The sequence below is a fragment of the Miscanthus floridulus genome, chromosome 13 (genome assembly GCF_019320115.1).
Source record: "Miscanthus floridulus cultivar M001 chromosome 13, ASM1932011v1, whole genome shotgun sequence".
Lineage (NCBI taxonomy): Eukaryota > Viridiplantae > Streptophyta > Magnoliopsida > Poales > Poaceae > Miscanthus > Miscanthus floridulus.
The window spans coordinates 44,371,648-44,390,241 of record NC_089592.1 but is presented as its reverse complement, the minus strand read 5'-3'; the positions used below and the strand labels follow the sequence as shown (position 1 = coordinate 44,390,241).

Here is an 18,594-nt window from a genome sequence, read left to right as displayed (position 1 = left end):
TGAAGCATGTCATCTAGTGGAACTGTGGAAGCCACGTTCTTGCACAAGATTCCTAGTTTTAAATTTTTATCAGATCAAGTTGGTGGATTTGAATGCCAACTTGATTAGATGATTGATAAGGTAACTTGCTAGTACCAAGCCGTTCCAATATATCCAATTAAAATCGCCTGGTTGCTCAGAGACGATGTACTAAACTCGTTTTTGCTCAAGCTATCCAAACAACGTAATATGTAACCTCAAACCTAGCAAATTAACAACCTAAATAACACGTTTTTCATAACAATCCTGATCAAACATTGTTTTAGGAAAACCAATTTCCAATTCTACTGATCCGAACAACCACATGCATCACAACACCAAATGGTTCCTGCAGTGCAAACTCTTATACATTTTGATATCAGGATAATGCTAACAATCATTAGTACACAACCGCGAGATGAGGATCTCCACGGTCAGGAACTTGGGCAGGGCAGGGCAGGGCCAGCAACAGGCCGAGGACAGCCCAGTCAGTCGATGATCTCCCTGCTTCAAGCTCTGGTCCAGAGAAACACCTTACCACTAGAGCTTGCACCAGCCAGATGGCCAACTTTGCAGGGGTGTAGCGTAAACCGGCATGGGATGGCTGTCATGTGTTCACTCTCAAGAAATGCCATGTATGAAGCCGAGAGGCTCTTCTGACTGCGATCAACTGAGATAACATCTATTGCTCTTTTCATGTTCCCAACAAATAGATTGCTGTCATTCCAGCTCCAGATTGCTCTGCAAGCATGGATTTAAGTTTCATCACTAAAAATAATAATGGGTTACTCACTAAAGAATGCGACAAGGTGTGAAACTCATCATACTTGAATGTGGATAGCCATCTGCCTGTCCTGTTATCATGCTTAAGAATACATGAGTCATCAAAGTTATCCATATTGAAAATTCGGACAGTGTCATCAAGGCTGCAAATAGTAATAATAAGGTCATTCAATGTAACAATAAAAAATTGTGATTTGTGTCAATATAAATCTGTGAAAATTGCATAACAAGTTGAGGTGCTAACAGCACAGAAACTATGCTGGACCAGATTAACAGACAGGCATAAGAAAACATATGTAGCCCCTCATTCTTTAGCAACTTCAGCAAGACAACCACACTAATAGTTAATTGATGAGTGTTGCTTTTATGTGCTCCAAAAGGTTAATAAAAGGCATAAACCTTAGTAAAGCACGTTAAAGCTCTGATGTGCAACCACATATAATACCAATAGCATCTATAATAATTTAAAAATGCTTGTTTGGCAGGGCCACTGGCCCCTGCTTGTTAATGCTATAATTTGGATTCTTGGACATTTGGTTGCATTCCACTTTCTCTCAATGAAATACGTGCAATGCATGTTCTTGTTAATTTTGAGATGAGCATTGATGTACTACTACTTTTATTTAAACTGATCGTAGAAGGGAAATATTTTACCAGCATCACTATGAGGGGGTCCTTCGATTAAACTGGAGAAGGGTCCTTGAGAGAAATAAAACAGAGGTTCAGCAAAAAAAAAATGTTCCTATTATTTAGTTCCAAGCAATAGATCTGCCATGCGCAGCCATTGAATGTGCTAGGAATATACCTATAGTAGCTTAGCAAATGCACGATGTGTATTGTCTATAACTGAAACGTACTACTCTTGCCAAGTACTCCTGCACCCAAGCTAGAGATCCCAGGATACATTATAGGCTAAAAATCACAAAAAGAAGCTTAAAGCTCACAAATGTTAAGAAGATAAGGTCAGTGAGCTAACAATTTAAAACAAGCAGTGTATCAGCACCTGTGTTACACGGTCATGGAATGAGAGGAATGCAATATGGACTTGAGTGTTCAAGTCGAAAATTATGATTGGACATGGGAAATGCCACACAAATCTGACATGGATGACAGTCTAACTCAGATGCAGGTGTTTGACTTGGCAAATCAGACTACATGTATCGATGATATGTAGAATATGCATTTAGCCATGGTATACTGGCTCAATTTAAGATACATGTTCATTGTTAAACCAAACACGTTGATCCTTTTTACAAACAAAGGGACGAAAATGAATAATACTGTTGCCGGCCAAAGTAGCACATATAAATGGTTAGGAAAAATGAGCACCTGGTTGTTGCAAGCATATTGCCACTGGGTGAGAAATAAGCTGACTGAATGGCTTTGTTGTATTCCAAAACTTTCAAGCTCTCAGGACCCTTCTTTTTCATCCTTCTCATGTCCCATATGCAAACTGTTCGATCTGTCGAGCTTGTGGCAAATATATATGGGTTCTCTGGACGAAAATCTATTGAGTTGATTCTATGATCATGTAAACTCCATGTAGTTGGTACCTTACCCGTCCTTGCATCAAAAAGTTTTAATTCATTTCCCTCGGCAAAATATAGAGAGCTGGGACTATTTGGTGCTTGACAAAGCGAGAAAATGGGATAGTCACACAAGTGGATCGTATTAAAGTTCTCTTTCTCAACATCCATGAAACAAATTTCACCATGATAACTAGAGCTGTAAATCTGCAAGCACAGTTTATCATAGATAGCAGAATCAGAAACCCCTAAAATAATAAAAGTTATCATATAGGAAAACTGTACTGTCCTATAAACATGCCAGCAGTATTTGCCTAATCTATCATCTGTCTTGTGAGAAGCTACATATGGTAGCCAACACTCAAAATTAAACAAGGCAGATATGGATTTTAGCACCAGCTTTACATCCATATTGGACATTTTCAGGAAAAAGGAGTTTTTACTTTAGATTACATAACACAGAGGATGATTTGCTGCCAATGGTTATTAAACTTTCATGAGGCATATATCACTGGTACAATCTAAAAGGACATTCTGTCTTGCTTAACCTCATTTCCTAGCTTTTCCTTGCCTTTCTCCCTCAGTCCATTAGGTAGAACATTGCTAGAGTGTATAGCCCCAGCATGCCCCCTCCTCGTCAAAACTTGACGTGCCTTATTATATGATAAAACACCATTTATCCATCAGCTTAGCTATCTCAGGCAATCTAAGTTGCCGCACAGTTTACTTGCTCCAACACGTACAAACTTGTATAGCCAAAGTACCAATTGTTCAAACAAATGCAGCAACGTTGGATCCACATAAACAGAAAAAGAAATGACAAAATAGATAGTAATTTTAACATTATCACAAGTGCCAAAAGAAGAAACAATCACCTTCTGCGGCGTGGCAGGGTGCATCACAATGCCCCCTACAGACCCCCTGTGGGGAAAATACTCGAACACCCCGTCTACACCATCGCCATCCTCATCCTCCTCCACGAGACGATCCACATCCCAGAACCCAACATGCCCGTGCACGTTCCCGGCGACCACCACAGTCCGGTCGGACAGCGGCAGGATCCGCACGGACAATATCCGGCCCGGCACCACCTTCCTCACGTCCACGGGCCGGAGCACCACCTCCCTACTGGCGTCGAACCCGTCAGCCGCGCAGATCCCGCTCTCGAGCGATGGCGAGGGCTCTGCGGCGGTGGCGTCTCGCAGGGCGGAGGCGAGGGAGGATGAGAAGCGTGTGGTGCGGGGCTTCGTCGGGGACGGTGGCGTTGCCCGGGAGGTGTTAGCGTCAGCACAAGCGGAGGACTCGCCGGGGGGGATGCCGCGGGTGCGCAAGGAGCGGCGGAGGACGACGGGGCTGGCCGTTCTCGCTCGGGGCTGCTGCTTCTTGGGGCGCTTTGGGGAGGAAAGGGTGGGGCTGAAGGAGGCAGAGAGCTCGGCGGCCTTGCGGCGGAGGGCGGCGAGAATGGCTTCGTTGCGGCGGATGTTCTCCTCGCGGCGGCGCTCATAGTCAGTAAGCCCGGCCCCCGGCGGCGGCGACGCCATTTTGGTGGATGGAATATTCTGGAAGCTGTTGGAGGCGGCGTGGTTGGGTCGTGGCGAGGGAGGGAAGAATTGAGGAAGTTGCTTGGATGCGAGGCGGCGGGACTGCGAGGGATGGCGGGAAGTTTTGCGACGGGGAGAGGTGAGTGGCGGGAAAGGGGCGCGCCGTAGGGCCCGAAAAAAGAGGAGCAGCAAGGGCACTGGTGGGGCGACTCCTCCAAGAGAGAAGACCACGTAGCCTAAAACCGAATCATCAAGTCGACTCATAATTCTCAAGGGTGCAGGACTCGCACCCGACTCATCCCTTTCTTTTCGTCTCGGGATAAAAACGGTACGGATATTTTTCGATTGTATTCGAAAAATTTGTTTAGAGGGGTTGAGATCTGTCTGTATCTAAGTTCAGATATTTAACATCCGATACTATATTCGTATCTGAATACTCAAATCGTATATTTATGACGTTGATATCCAATCGTATCCTATTCAATATAGTTGACACTATCCGTATTCGAATCCGAATTCGGACAAAAATATAAAAATAAATATAATATTGATGATATTCGTTCGTATCCGAATCCGTTTTCATCCCTATTTTCATCTATCGCATGGGTGGAGCCAAGGCCTGGCCACCTGGGCTGCTGCCCGGGCTCCCCTGCCTACGGTCGTCTATTTGATAATATCTGTATAATATAATGCTCATCAGTATTTCCGTCCAATTTAATGAGGTGAGAGAGTGATTATCACATCTCATTTGCTACAGCAGCTGCCAGGTGAGCAGTATGTGGCAGCAGCAATGCTGACCACGGTGCCAAGAATATTAGCCTCATTTTATTATTCTATATATCTTTGATTTTAGCTTATCTTCTTATTACACAATCGACATGTTAAGGAAAAAAATTGCTCTTAGTTACCTAAATTAACACATACTCTACCTTCATGCTGAAAATAATTTAGGACGCAATCTTTATTTGATTTTGCATGCCAAGAAATCATAGCTTGATCTAATATGTTATAAATTTTTGTGCGTGGCTTGTCACTGTTAAGCATATGGCGTATTGTAGGGGGTTATGACCTCGGATATCCATAACAGACTACATGGGCTATGCCGTCAGGGATAATCCAGCCCATAAGACCAAGGCTTATGGTGCACGGTACTGCTCGGCGTGTACCGCAAGACATCAAGGGCGATATCCTGAAGATGCTATGAGATCTGTTAGGATATGCTTGATCCCGTGATTCCTGTAATCTGTTATTACTTACCGGTTGTATCCTAGATCTAACCGATTTGTAACCCTGCCCCCAGATATATAAGGCGGGTAGGGGACCCTCTCAAAATACACGCAATATCATACAATAGCCAATACAAACCAACAGACCATAGAAGTAGGGTATTACATCGTGTAGACGACCCTAAACCTGTCTAACTCATGTGTCTCTGTTGTCTTCTTGTTTTTTATTACACGCACCTCCACCGATCAATCTACCTTCGTGGGATACCCCTCGGAGGATTGCCGATGATATTCTGTCGACAGGTCCCGCCCTGACTCTCTAAAACTCTAGGCTCCGCCACTAATCTATCGGCTGCTACTTTCCCTCTCCACCTGCGAGCATCGAGGGCAGCTGTGGTCGTCTCCACCAGCGTGGCCCGTGCGGGCATGGCCGGCGAGGGCGCATGCGGATCCACGATCGTCTCCATCAGCACTGGCGCGGGTGCATGCAGGCGTGTCTATATCCGAGGCCGTCTCCACCAGCGCTGGCGAGGGGGCATACGGGCATAGGCGGATCCGTAGCCGTCTCCACCAGCGCCAACGAGCACGTATGCGGGTGCGTCTAGATCCGCGGCCGTCTCCACCACCATGGGCCCATGCAGGCGCGACTATCTCTAACAAAGGGCGCGGGTTGCAGCCAGGCAAGGTCTTCTATGCAGCATCGAGGGGGCGCAAGTCGTGGACTAGCGAGGCCGAGGGCTCGTGCGGTGTTGCCGATTCATTTTTTTAATTCGGATGAACCGATACAAGATCTTGCCTCTCTCTCTCCTCGACGAGTCAGCATTCTCCAGTGATGAAATCGACTCATCCAGGCTCCACATAGGAGCATGAGTTGTTTTGTGAAAGCCACCGGAGAGGCCCTAACAGATGGCAAGTGCTGTCCGGCAACAGTTAGCATTAATATCGTTAAAGGTTAGTTTTAACTTTACTAGAACATCAGGAGCCCGAATGCAATGACTTAAAGAACAAAAGTTTTTGTCCACGCTTACGACCCCTTTGGCTTGGAGGTTTTCCCCCCTATTTTCTATGGAAATAAACCGATTTTTATTAAATCACTATGATTTTTTGTAAAATTCCTACAGTTTCAAAAGGGGCCTTAATAAACATTAAGACCTAAACAAAAACATTGGTATATAAGCTCTGCCGGTTTGAAAGCATAGAAAAATCTCTTTCTTTCCAAGAATCATTATTTTTCAAACCCAAATATTCCAGGCTTCACATTAAGGACAAATCATTTTTGGATGCACATCAATCCTTGATGTCTGTCTATATGCGGAGGCTCGCGCTCTTTCGCGGAGGCTCCGCAGTCTATCGGGAGTTAGGGTTTGAACCGTTTTCATCTTTCTCATTTTACCCTAGTAACTACCATGAGTTAGTGCATCCATCTCTGCGTGCGTGTTCATGAGGACATCGCTCCTTCGGACGTACCCATTGATCCTCCAACCATTATGCAAAGTCAAATGGCCCGAGCTCGAATACGACAATTAAATCTTGAGATGAGCTCGTTAATAAGCGATCTTTTCATAGTTTTGAGAATACATTATTACCTAATGATGTTATCTTACTTAGGAACATTGGAGAGGGTTATGAAGTACATGGAGAGGGATGTTGATGAGGACATCCCAACCGTACATGCTAGCTCAAGTATCAATCGTCCACTACCCAACATAAAAGATACGGATCAAGGACCACTTACAAGAGGGCACACCAAGAAACTACAAGAGCTAGTGAATTTATTCCTAACTAATTTTAATTTCATCACTTCTAAGAATGTTATACTACCTAAATGTTCTGTCTTGATATTGCTTAAGCTTACACATGAAGACATGGAAGACACGGAGATACAAAACAGATCCATCGGAAAAGGAACGGAAGGATGACCAGACCAGTCTGGTAAAGCTGCCAGAAAGGAACATGTCGGTATTTTGAGAACTGACTAGTAAATTTATCGCCGCACTAAGGTCCTACCGGTAGGAAGTGTTTGAGGAAGGGGAAATCGATTGTTTGGAAGAAGGTATGGCTCCCCTTATATAGCCGTGGGGGCTAGTGATAAGGACATGACCTCTATACATATGACCATGCTTGGAGAACCATATGGAGACCAAGGAGATCAGCAAGGGTGTCCAAGTCAACAAGGAGGCCCGAGGCTAATTCAGTTCGAGTCCCCGAGGTGGAGGCCCAAAGCAACTCAAGTTCGAGTCTGCCTCGGCCTCTAGAACCAGTCTGCCTTAAACTGGTCACCCATGATGCACTCGGACTCCGTTTTCGACGATCCACATATGGTTGGAAAGCTAATTTGATAAGGAAGCCAATCCAAGTAGTTTCACATCAAAAGACCTTCGGAATCAATAGGAATCATCAAAACAAGTCAGCATCTAGAATCTGCCAGGGTGCTGCGACACTGTCTTTTGGTCTGTTGGACCGTGTATCATGTTTGGGCCCATTAGGGGGCGCATCTAGGGGGGTGACGCCCAAGACTCTATAAATAGCAGCCGTTGCTTTCCTTAGAGTTTGGGTTTTGTTTAGTTCTTGATTTCCTCGTGAAACAGACATCGTTTTGCTGCAACTGTCGTCGCCAAGGCCGCTTGCTGTGAACTAGGGCCCCAGTTCTTGATCTTGTTCGCCTGTGGCGATTAGTCCTTTCGAATAAAGACTTGAACCCCTTCTTATTTTCATAAGCCTCATATTTATTTGCAATTTTAGATTGCATTCATCCTGTTCTTGCTTGTGTTCTCGATTTGCTTGCAGGAAAGCCTTCTCGGCAAGGTCAATCGCGTTCGCGTGGTTGATAACCAATGGAGCAGTGGTGTAATGGTTGCGGGGGTCCGAATCAGTCTTGGTTCGAAGCATAGATCATGAACATTGAGTCTTCACCAATCGACGCTATCATACCTTTTGGAAGATCGGGCCTAGTCTACATCAAGTGGTATCAGAGCCCTTTTTGCCCGTTAGGTATAACTTTGTTTCCCCCTTTAGATTATTACTGTTTTTGCATTACGTATAGTCCACAAAAAGCAAACAAATATACATCGTCACATATTCCCTATCCTATAGCCTCATTGTGCTGTGCAATTTCGTCTCTGTTTCGCGTTGTTGAGTTTGTGCCCTAGGTCAAGTTCTTGTTGCTGGTTTTAGATCGTTTTTGAGTCCAGTTTGTGTTTTCTCCTTTGTTTTTCATCATAATCCGTGAACATCTCCAAGTCTTGTTGAGTTTTCTTTGTATTCATCAAACCTTAGTCCACGTCATCTTATTTGTTACACTTGTCTTCACTGTTTTCATCAAATCCTTGCTGTCGTGACCAATTTTGCGCACATTGTTCCCGTTTTGTCCTCTAATTCGGAGTCCGTTCTTAAAACTAGTCTAGTTTTCGCATATGAACTCAGATTTTGACGTTCCATATATCAAAATCGATCAGAAAAAAAATTCGGATCCGTCCATCCCCCACCTTCTTGGGGTCGAAGATTTTTATTTTGGTCAAAAAAGTGGTCACAAGATCCTCTTTTCGTGGTCACAAGGTCTTTGTCGATTTCGAGCACGTCTTCTGGAAATTCCACAGGCCACGTCTTTCACTTGTTTAAGCTCATATTTTCTGTGGTTACTTCTTTTGTGCTCCTAAGTAAAAAAAATATCAAAAAAATAAAAAGAAAAAGTTAAAGAATCCGAAAAAACAACGATAGCCCAAAAATAGAGAAAAAAGAGAGGGGCAAAAGTGGAACAATATCTAGGGGAGCACATAGAGAGCGACATTTGAGCTGTGTTTGTGTGTGCTGATTTCTACCTTATTCCTAATCATATTCTTACTGTTCACATACATCTGGTACTTGGAACATGAGTAGGCCAGCAACTCAGACAAGTACTTGGGATACTTATTCAGATTTGCTATCCAGTTGCGAATTTTGCTATTCCTTGCTACTATATTGTGCCTGTCCAAGCTCCACTTTCTTCTAACTAAGTACAGGTTCGCCTTGCAACTGTTACACTCAAGCTACAATAGGTATCACAGTCACCGACCAATTGCACCGCCTGTTGCTTTGGTAAGAACACTTGTAAGACCGTGGTAAGACGCTTGAGAGTTGAGTGCCTTATTTTTCCTTATCCACAACCTAAGTAGTTGGTAGGGATAATACTTTTGTGTTGTCTTTTGCTGTCTTCTAACAATGACAGGTTGTTCGTATCCACCGACTTATGATGGTATAGGTGCTGATGAGTACATGGAGTAGGGAAATTACCATAGATAACATATTTGCTACTCACTTTATGTGTCTAAGGAGGAAGGTAAAAAATACATCTAGTGTTTTATGACATTCTGCTTTATCTTGGTGGGAGTCTTTAGATCCTTCTAATAAACCTCAAAATTGGAATGATACGAAACTTCTTATGCGAGAAACCTTTGTTAATCCACCTCCTGTTTTGACTTCATATGATGAGGTGCATCAACTAGATCAATCTCTTGTTATTCCTCCTGCTATGCCTAACCTTTTGTAGAACAATGTACAAAAGAGCGAGGATGACGTGACAGAAAATGGGATGCTCATAGTCTTATGTGACAATTCAGAACCATCAACTATTACTCCTACTGAACATGAGAGCAAAGGTAAAGCCCACAATGCTAAACTCACGGAAGGTGAGAGTTCTCTTGATGTGCTGAATTTTTCCACCAATCATGCTATGATAGAGCAAATTTTAGTGGAGCCTTCGTTTGATTTACCTTTGTCACAAGATGATTTGCTTGATGTTTTTTGTGATGAAGATGACTTGCATGATGATATTTATGTTATACCCATGCAATCATTGAAGAATGATCATGCTATATGTGTGCTAAAATAGAGCACTTGTGCTAAAAATAGACTAGTTATTCATAATGCTAGTGAAGTTGATGAGCCGAAATTGTTGTCTTCTTTAAATACTTTGGGTTACACTGAATTTGATGTTCCATGTAATCTTAGTTCTTTAGAGGAGAAACTTTATGCATATGCTGATTTACCATGGTTCTCTAGACATACATATCATGTTTTTGGTAAATATAACAACCAAGGGCAATATTTGATACAACGAGTTTACATTTGTATAAATCCGAATTCTCCTTTTGTTGTGCAAAGTAATGATCAACTAGAGGATAGTAAAATCAACACTATTGTTATGCCATATTCCTCTAGTTTTGCTTTTCGAACACAAGTGGAATCCAAAGAAAGGGAGCATATGTTTCTTGTTAGTACTAATCTTTTGCAGGATAGTATTGGCAAAGATCGTGTGTATTTCAATCGAGCAGACTACATGTCTATAGGACAAGACATGATACAAACCTGGACATGTGGTCATATTCTTTCTCACAACATTGTCCATTTTCATTATTTTGGAAACCTCAATTGTCCTCATGTTGTGCAGGGTCGACTTCAAACAAAATCGACGCTGAGGACGGCTTTTCATCAAGAAAGGGAGGATGATGAGGACATGACCTCCATACATATGACCATGCTTGGAGAACCATATGGAGACCAAGGAGATCAGCAAGGGTGTCCAAGTCAACAAGGAGGCCCGAGGCTAATTCGGTTTGAGTCCCCGAGGTGGAGGCCCAAAGCAACTCAAGTTCGAGTCTGCCTCGGCCTCCAGGACTAGTCTACCTTAAACTGGTCACCCAAGATGCATTCTGACTCTGTTTTCAATGATCCACATATGGTTAGAAGGCTAATTTGATAAGGAAGCCAATCCAAGTGGTTTCACATCAAAAGACCTTCAGAATCAACAGGAATCACCGAAACAAGTCAGCAGTCTAGAATTTGCTAGGGTGCTGCGACACCGTCTTTTGGTCCGTTGGACCATGTATCATGTTTGGGCCCATTAAGGGGCGCGTCTGGGGGGTGACGCCCAAGACTCTATAAATAGCAGCCGTTGCTCTCCTTAGGGTTTGGGTTTTGTTTAGTTCTTGATTTCCTCGTGAAACAGACATTGTTTTGCTGCAACTGTCGCCGCTAAGGCCGCTTGTTGTGAACTAGGGCCCCAGTTCTTGATCTTGTCTGCCTGTGGCGATTAGTCCTTTCGAATAAAGACTTGAACTCCTTATTTTCATAAGCCTCATATTTATTTGCAATTTCAGATTGCGTTCATCCCGTTCTTGCTTGTGTTCTCGATTCACTTACAGGAAAGCCTTCTCGGCAAGGTCAATCATGTTCGCGTGGTTGATAACCAATGGAGCAGTGGTGTAACGGTTGTAGGGGTCCAAATCTGTCTTGGTTCGAAGCCTAGATCGTGAACGTCGAGTCTCCACCAATCGATGCTATCATACCTTTCAGAAGATCGGGCCTAGTCTACATCAGCTAGGTTACATGCAAAAGAGTAGGGTTCTCCCAGCCTGAGTGCCTAGGAGCCCGAGGGAGGGAGAAGCTAGTTTGCTTGGTCGGCAAGCCTACCAGTCTTGTCAGCATGTCGAGGTATGGTTGTCGTCCTTATGCCGAGGCTTGTCGTATGGTGGTGGCACTGTTCTGGCCATGGCGGTGCAATGGGAGTGGTGGTTGCTCACCAACTCCCCTGCCCCATGTGGCTTGCTTGCGGTCATCATGGCCTCTGTCTTGGCATTCGTTTCTTCAGGGAGAAGTCATGATGTCATCGTACGGGGAGAGTGGTTGTCCATCATGGGTTGCCTATTTCCTAGGTCAAGATCCTGTTGCCCCAACCTTACATGGTCAGGTCAGGGGCATAGGATCCGGTCAGAATGGGAGAGTTGGCTCCTAGTTGTGATTCCCATACCATAGTGGTTGGGATCGTACGCCTGTCCATTGGTCAGGATTTGGGCGATGCTGAGCCACGCGAGGTGACACTATCGTGCCCTAGTGTTGTCTTATTTGTCAGTGGGGTGCTGACCAAGGCAACGCTCTGCCCTAGGGCCAAACGATTAGAGGGGTTGTTGTCCTCTTGTACTTAGTGTAGTATACGCGTGTGCATCCTATCTGGGCGAGCATACTGAATGCGTCTCCCCACCTCTCGTCCTTTCCTTAGTGGCTAAGGCTAGGCACCGCGTGGTGCGTGGTTGAGAGGTGGGAGAGGTCGAGGTAGGCCTCATATAGCTCAAGGGTGAGAGGTCAAGGTAGGCCATGTTTAGATGGGCCATGGCCAGCTGGGACACCCTAAGCAACTCTTAAGGCTGAGCTTTGGGGTATCCCATTTACATAACCCCGACGGTAGCCCCTGAGTGTTTTTATGATTAGAGATAATCGTGAAGGCACTCTCTTGAGCGGTGCTTCAAGTGGCCGAGGTGTTAACATGGGTTGTGGCTACCATGCGTCTATATTGTTTTATGTCCGTGTCTTAAGATGTGGTACGCTAGCTTTCTGGTCATCGTCCGCCTGAGGCACCTACCTTCTTTATTTTGACGGGACGAGTCGACTGGTGTGCGTCGGGCCTAGTGACTTAGCCCATTGTGTGAGGTCTAGTCTGGCCTGGCCTCTGTGGTATGGTCGTTGGTTCTCCCCCTTACGCTATGCTCATGGGTAGTGATACCTTCTCGAGTTCCGAGAATCACTTGGGTGGGCGTCTTCCTCCCATTTGAATGCACAGATGTCTCATTGCGCGTCATTGAATCCTATTAAAAACAAGGATTGTAGTGTTTGGGGACTTGAACTGCTTCGCTTCCCGTGCTCCCACTTTATGAAGCCTTTTAGGGGACTGCGTCTGTCTTAACTACCAACCACCATGTCCCCCACTATCATCCTTAGGGCACCTATTTAAGCCAAGGCCCTCCCCCAAGTTCCTTAGCATTAAGCCGAGTGAGAGAGTGGCTGCCCCTTTAGTGTGTCATGGCACACAGTGCATCCTAGCGGATGCGCCGTTGCTGGGAGAAGGCTTTCAAGATTAGGTTCCGTAGCAACCCGCCAGTAGCTATTCGCCTTGGGTGCTCAAGGAAGCTCCACGAAGATGGAGAGGAACTGTACCTTTGGTGGCCTAGATCGTCAGTGGCGCGGTGGCTGGACTTGTACATGATTGGTGCACTCGAGATCTCCAAGTTAGAATATCTATAGGAGATCTTGGAGGGCGAAAGGTACCTTGCTGTTGTAGGGAAACCTTTTGAGCCCATAGATCTCGACCTAGGATCTATTGCATATCGATTCGACGGCTTGGGGATGTCAAGTCATCGCCGTGTGTTCCTCCCCAATGTTGGAGAAGCTAGCGTGGATAGGGCTCCTCATGGGTCTCCTCATCCTCTAGGATGTTGAAGGAAGCTCCGCAAGGTGCTTGTAAGGAAAATGAACCACGACCCATTTAGTTTGGACTTTGGTGTTTAATGATCAACATGACCAAGTTAAACTAACATATTTGAAAGTGTTTACTTTATAGTGCAATAGGATGGAAATGTGGATTGGACCAAGATTGGAACATGTAGAAGATGATCAACACTCAAAGGAAGACGCTAGAGGATGTGTGATCAACCTAAAAGTGAAGCTAGGAGTCCAAGACGCGAAGATGAAGAAGCCTAGAAGAAGGATTGTGAAGAAACGAACAAAGGGCAAAGCTACAGCTGGCACCAAACAACACTATGTGCACTAGATAGGGTGGCACCGGATAGTACTATGTGCACCGGATAGGGCATCGCCCTATTTTTCAGCACTGCGATACACTTTCGTATTTTGGGCATAATGTTTAGCTTCGAACTCTGATTTTGATGATCTTGGACTTTTTGGAAAGCTAATGAAAAGCTTTATATCTTAGAACAAGTGAAAATTGAGTTGGAGCAGTCTAGGGGCATCAGACTATCTGGTGACCATGGCAGTGGCACTGCCCTTTTATTCCAGAGGGCAGCCAAAACATACAAGGGGCACCAGACACGCTATGGCAGTTGTTGACGGTTGTTAACATCAATCATAAACCATCAACATATCCTGCATATATACTTAATTTCATCACTAAACATAGGTCTAGGGGTTTAAACTAACAAATTTCACAAGTTTTGGTGAATCTATGAATGCATGAGGATTTAATTAGAAAACAAGCAAGGTAGACCCAATCGTCAGATCAAATCACTGTTTATCTGTGACAAAACCAACTTTGGATGGATCTAGAGTCATCTAGAGGGCAAACCACCAAAGATCGAGCCAAGAGGCTGATAGGGGGGGTCAGCCGGCCCCACCACTATGCCAGCCGGCCTATAGGCCCCACATGTCAGGCTCTCCTTCATATGTCGGTTTCCCACCGCCTTTAAGATTCAATCTCCACCGTTGCTCAAGGTTGGTTCGTATTGAGGGTCTAGATTTGATGTTGCCATGGATTCATGGCCCCACAAGATCACTAGTGCCCCTATAAATAACCCCCTATACCTCCTCCAGCAGAGCATCCTGAAACCCTAATTCACATCCTCATCTTAAGATCAGATGATCGCATTCAAGAGAGATTAGTCCTCTAGTAGGATCTATTCTTTGTACACAATAGAGAGAGAGGGAGGGAAGAGTTTGCAGATAGTTCCTAGATTGTCGATACTAACTCTATGGCTTGTACCTTGGTGGATCTAGGCTCTTTCAAGTCTACATCTAAGATACTTCTGGTAACTGATTTCTATTTAAAGTAAGTATTTTTCTCTTTTGTTCACGGGTTCATAGTTCTTTTGAGTACTCTAGTTCTTGCTAGCTGGATTAGAGTAGTAATTGTTAGCATAAGCGTGGTGCTTAGGCTATTGGCTACCTATGTTTGCTCTTTGCTCCTTGGTTGTGTGGTAGTAGTGGGTGGTGACAGCCCCATCTATCCTCTGTAGTCCACTCTGAATTGAGCAGGTTCTTAAATTAGTAGGACCATAGTCATGTTAGTAGAGTTATCTATTAGCGGTGCTTTATCGTCTAGCGGCATCTCGAAGTGAACACTAGAATCATAAGCCATGTTTTGCATAGGGTCATAACCATAGGAATCCTCTCTCCTCATACTTATACCTTGATTGCTATCCCTAGACAAACTAGTAATTAGACAACACCCACGTTTCTCTGTGGATACGATACTCGATAATACTCCGGGTGAAAACTACTACGATACCCATGTGCTTGAGGATTTTGTTTGTGTTTTACCACATGTGTCAGCAAGTTTTCTGGCGCCTTTGCTAGGGAAATAGTTGCTATGATTTCATCAAACTATGTTTGTCCTTGTATCTTTTATTTTATTTCTTTTTAAGCATGGATAACATGATGCCTATTAATCAATTCGCTGCTCCCAAGGGCGCACAACTAGAGCCACCATAATCTTTGATACCTATCCTTACACCTAGCTATGAGTTGATTTCATGTTTAATAAATATGGTCTAGGAACAATTGTTCTTAGGAGAAGGCTGATGAAAACCCATATACCCACCTACGAGAGTTTGAGCAAACTTGTGCATGCTTGCATATCACAGGCATGTCACATGAAACCTTAAAGTGAAAGCTATTTCCGTTCTCTTTGATGGGAACAACTAAACACTGGTATAACTAGACCATAGGGAGTGTACAAGGAGATTGGGAAGGATTATGCTCTAGCTTTTGCTTATCTTTCTTTCCCATCTTTAGAGTGGTTAGCCTTCGAATAGAGGTTCTATCTTTTAAGCAAAAAGAAAAAGAATCTCTTGGTGCGGTGTGGGCGCATTTTAATGACCTAGTCAATTCTAGCCCTGACCTTGCCATTCAAGACCCTATGATTTTACAACACTTTTATATGGGTCTTAGTGGGGAGACCGCATAGTTTCTTGATACAACTTCTGGAGGTGCTTTCTTACATTGTTCTGCTAGTAAAGGGAGAAAAATCCTAGATAACACCCCTTTCACCAGTTGTCAGAGATATGGGCCAGGGGTACCTACACCACCCGTATATATGACTATCACTGAGCTATCGGCCCAGTAGCTATCAAGGAGGAGGCCGCAAGGGCTGACGCGATCAACCAACGTGGGGATCAAGGCAAACCAAGGCGAGCATATCTGGACGATAGCTAGGATCAATCTGTTGCGCATATCATATAACAAACTAGGAAACAATCTGTTAGCCCGATTGCCCTCTCTGTAACCCTACCTCTCCTGCCTATATAAAGGAGGGTAGGGACCTTGGGCATGAGATCCAATCTTTTACATATTCCATCTACCTCATAGCTAGGAGCAATAGCCCCTGTAATTGAGCATACGAATATAAGAGCAATCGTACCACTAGAGTAGGGTTTAGTGCGCACCGTGCCCCAAACCAATATAAATCTCTATGTCTCGTGTTCTACCATCTAATTCCGTTTACATGATCACATTGCTAGATATTGCTAGAGCAAAACAGTCTGATAGTTGGAGCACTAGGTAGGGGCCTTTCGCGTTTAGATTTGTTTTTGTGTTTTGGATGGCTATTCCTTGTAGGTCGAGTAAAGGTCTAATCAAGAGGTGGTTAGGAAAGGATGGCCATGGCGCTGCCACCCCCTTGCGATCAAGAGCTCCATGGTGTGGCAACCTCAAGACCCGCGTGCCGGCCTTGACGTCATCATCGTCCGATCATCTCTACCTCACCAAGCTCGAAGACACGATCAATGCAGGACCACTCCAACTAGCACATCATGTAAGTTGCTACACCGAGTCTACTTTCTCTCAATTCTATCAGGAGTACCTCCTTGACACCGCATGCATGATCTAGTGGAATCACACCATCTAGATGATGCACAACCACTGCCATCACTAGATGCTGGTTTGCCTAGATTCTTTGATAGGCTCAAGAGCGCTGCAATGGCACGCGCCTAGGAACTCTTCCCGACACCCGCGATTAACCCTAACAGGGCTAGGGCACCCTAGATAGCGAAAAGAAATCATAGATCCAACTTGCTGAGCGTTAAGCGAAGCCAAAAGCTGAGTTATTGGGTAAATCTTGGCTACGCAATGAACCTTCTATGTTAGAACCATGGATACCTAGTGACTCATCTTACCAAAGATTGTAAGATGTACCATGCAACAATCGCTATGGTGACTCTCTCGTGGGGCACCCCTAGAGGGGACAATTGATGGTGTAAGGGACACTTGAAACAAGCCCTTAAACGAGTGATAACCATTCATGCCCATACTGTGATCCGGTCCAATTTAGGGCATACACCTACTGCTCGGGAGGCTCACACCGCGGCACCCACAATGATGACCTAGTTACCTTGGTCTGAGCACCTGATCACTTTCAATGAAAGTGACCAACACGAACACTCGACCGACGGCGGCAGGTTTCCCCTGGTTGTTAGCATAGTTCTCGAGACTGTCCATGCCACTATGATCTTCATGGATGGAGGAAGTGATTCCAATCTAATATATTGGGACACTTTCGAAAGACTAAAGTTCGGCACAGACAAATTGCGCCCATCGAGAGGCCCTATCACTAGAATAGTACTAGGGAGACAGGTGATGCCTCTTGGCATCATAGATCTCTAGGGTCATATTCGGTGAGGCGGTGAACTTTCACTAGGAGATACTCTCCTTTGAGGTTGTTGATTTTAGGACACCTACCATGTTCGTCCTCGGCATATTGTGTTTTGTTAAATTCATGGCCATCCCTCACTATGCATTCCGCGAGGTGGACTATGTCCTCATGCAAAGACAGGACTCGGGGGCTCCGATGCCCATGCCACCATGTCTTGATTTCCAATTTCCACCTCCCGAAGAAAAGAGGCTGCCATAGCCTAGTTCACCCCCTCGGAGCCAGCCGTGGCCCCATCATTCATGCCAAGGGAAGATTCGAGGAAGGTCTGCTTGGAGAAAACTGACCTGAGCAAGACCACAAAACACTAGGAGGAGCCTAAACCAGGCATAATAAGATGAACTCATCAAATTCCTGATTGACAATCAGGACATATTCGCCTAGAAACCCTCAGACATGCCAGGAATCCTAAGGGAAATCGCTGAGCATTCCTTGAGAATTTGGGCTGACGCCAAGCTAGTCAAGCAACGCTTGAGACGGTTTGACGACGAAAGGCACATGGCTATACAAGAAGAAATAGCCAAGCTCCTCGACATGGGCTTCATTAGGGAGGTCCTGCATCTAGAATGGCTTTCAAACCCTATCCTGGTGCCCAAGAAGAACAAGTGGAGAATGTGTGTTGACTATACAAGCCATAACAAGGCATGCCCCAAGGATCCTTATCACTTACCCCATATAGATTAGATCATTGACTCCACGACGGGATTCAGAATTACTCTACTTCCTCGACACTTACTCTGGTTACCACCAGATCCAGATGAAAGAGTCCGACCAACTAGCTACTTCGTTCATCACCCCGATCGGACCATACTGCTACGTCACCAAGCCATTCGGGCTAAAGAACGTGGGGCTATGTGGTAGAACCACCCAAATTATATGGCCCACGTGCACATGTCATTGTCCTAAAGACCTCTGACTGCTGCACACGAGAGCCAAATAACTCTGGTAGTTTGTCAGGTGTCCTCAGGGAACCCCGAATCATCCACATTTTACAACTCATACATGGTCAACATGGAGTTACCATAACATTACAA

General features: G+C 44.8%; 1 protein-coding gene across 1 annotated transcript; it reads right to left on the bottom strand.

The window, feature by feature from the left end:
• Window positions 1-210: 210 nt before the first annotated feature.
• LOC136501671 (DNA damage-binding protein cmr1-like) lies at window positions 211-4,193 on the bottom strand. The gene is made up of 4 exons (XM_066497187.1): window positions 3,203-4,193; window positions 2,131-2,534; window positions 846-944; window positions 211-759 (listed from the first exon to the last, which is right to left on the bottom strand). Exons 1-4 carry the CDS (start codon window positions 4,130-4,132, stop codon window positions 528-530), a joined length of 1,665 nt encoding a protein of 554 aa, XP_066353284.1. The 5' UTR covers window positions 4,133-4,193; the 3' UTR covers window positions 211-527.
• Window positions 4,194-18,594: the final 14,401 nt, after the last annotated feature.

Coding starts and splice junctions, on each gene's coding strand:
- LOC136501671 (XM_066497187.1), bottom strand. CDS start 4,132: ATGAGTCGACTTGATGATTCGGTTTTAGGCTACGTGGTCTTCTCTCTT. Junction 2,535..3,202: donor ACCCTGCCACGCCGCAGAAG/GTGATTGTTTCT, acceptor CTGTGCTTGCAG/ATTTACAGCTCTAGTTATCA. Junction 945..2,130: donor AATATGCTTGCAACAACCAG/GTGCTCATTTTT, acceptor TACTATTTGCAG/CCTTGATGACACTGTCCGAA.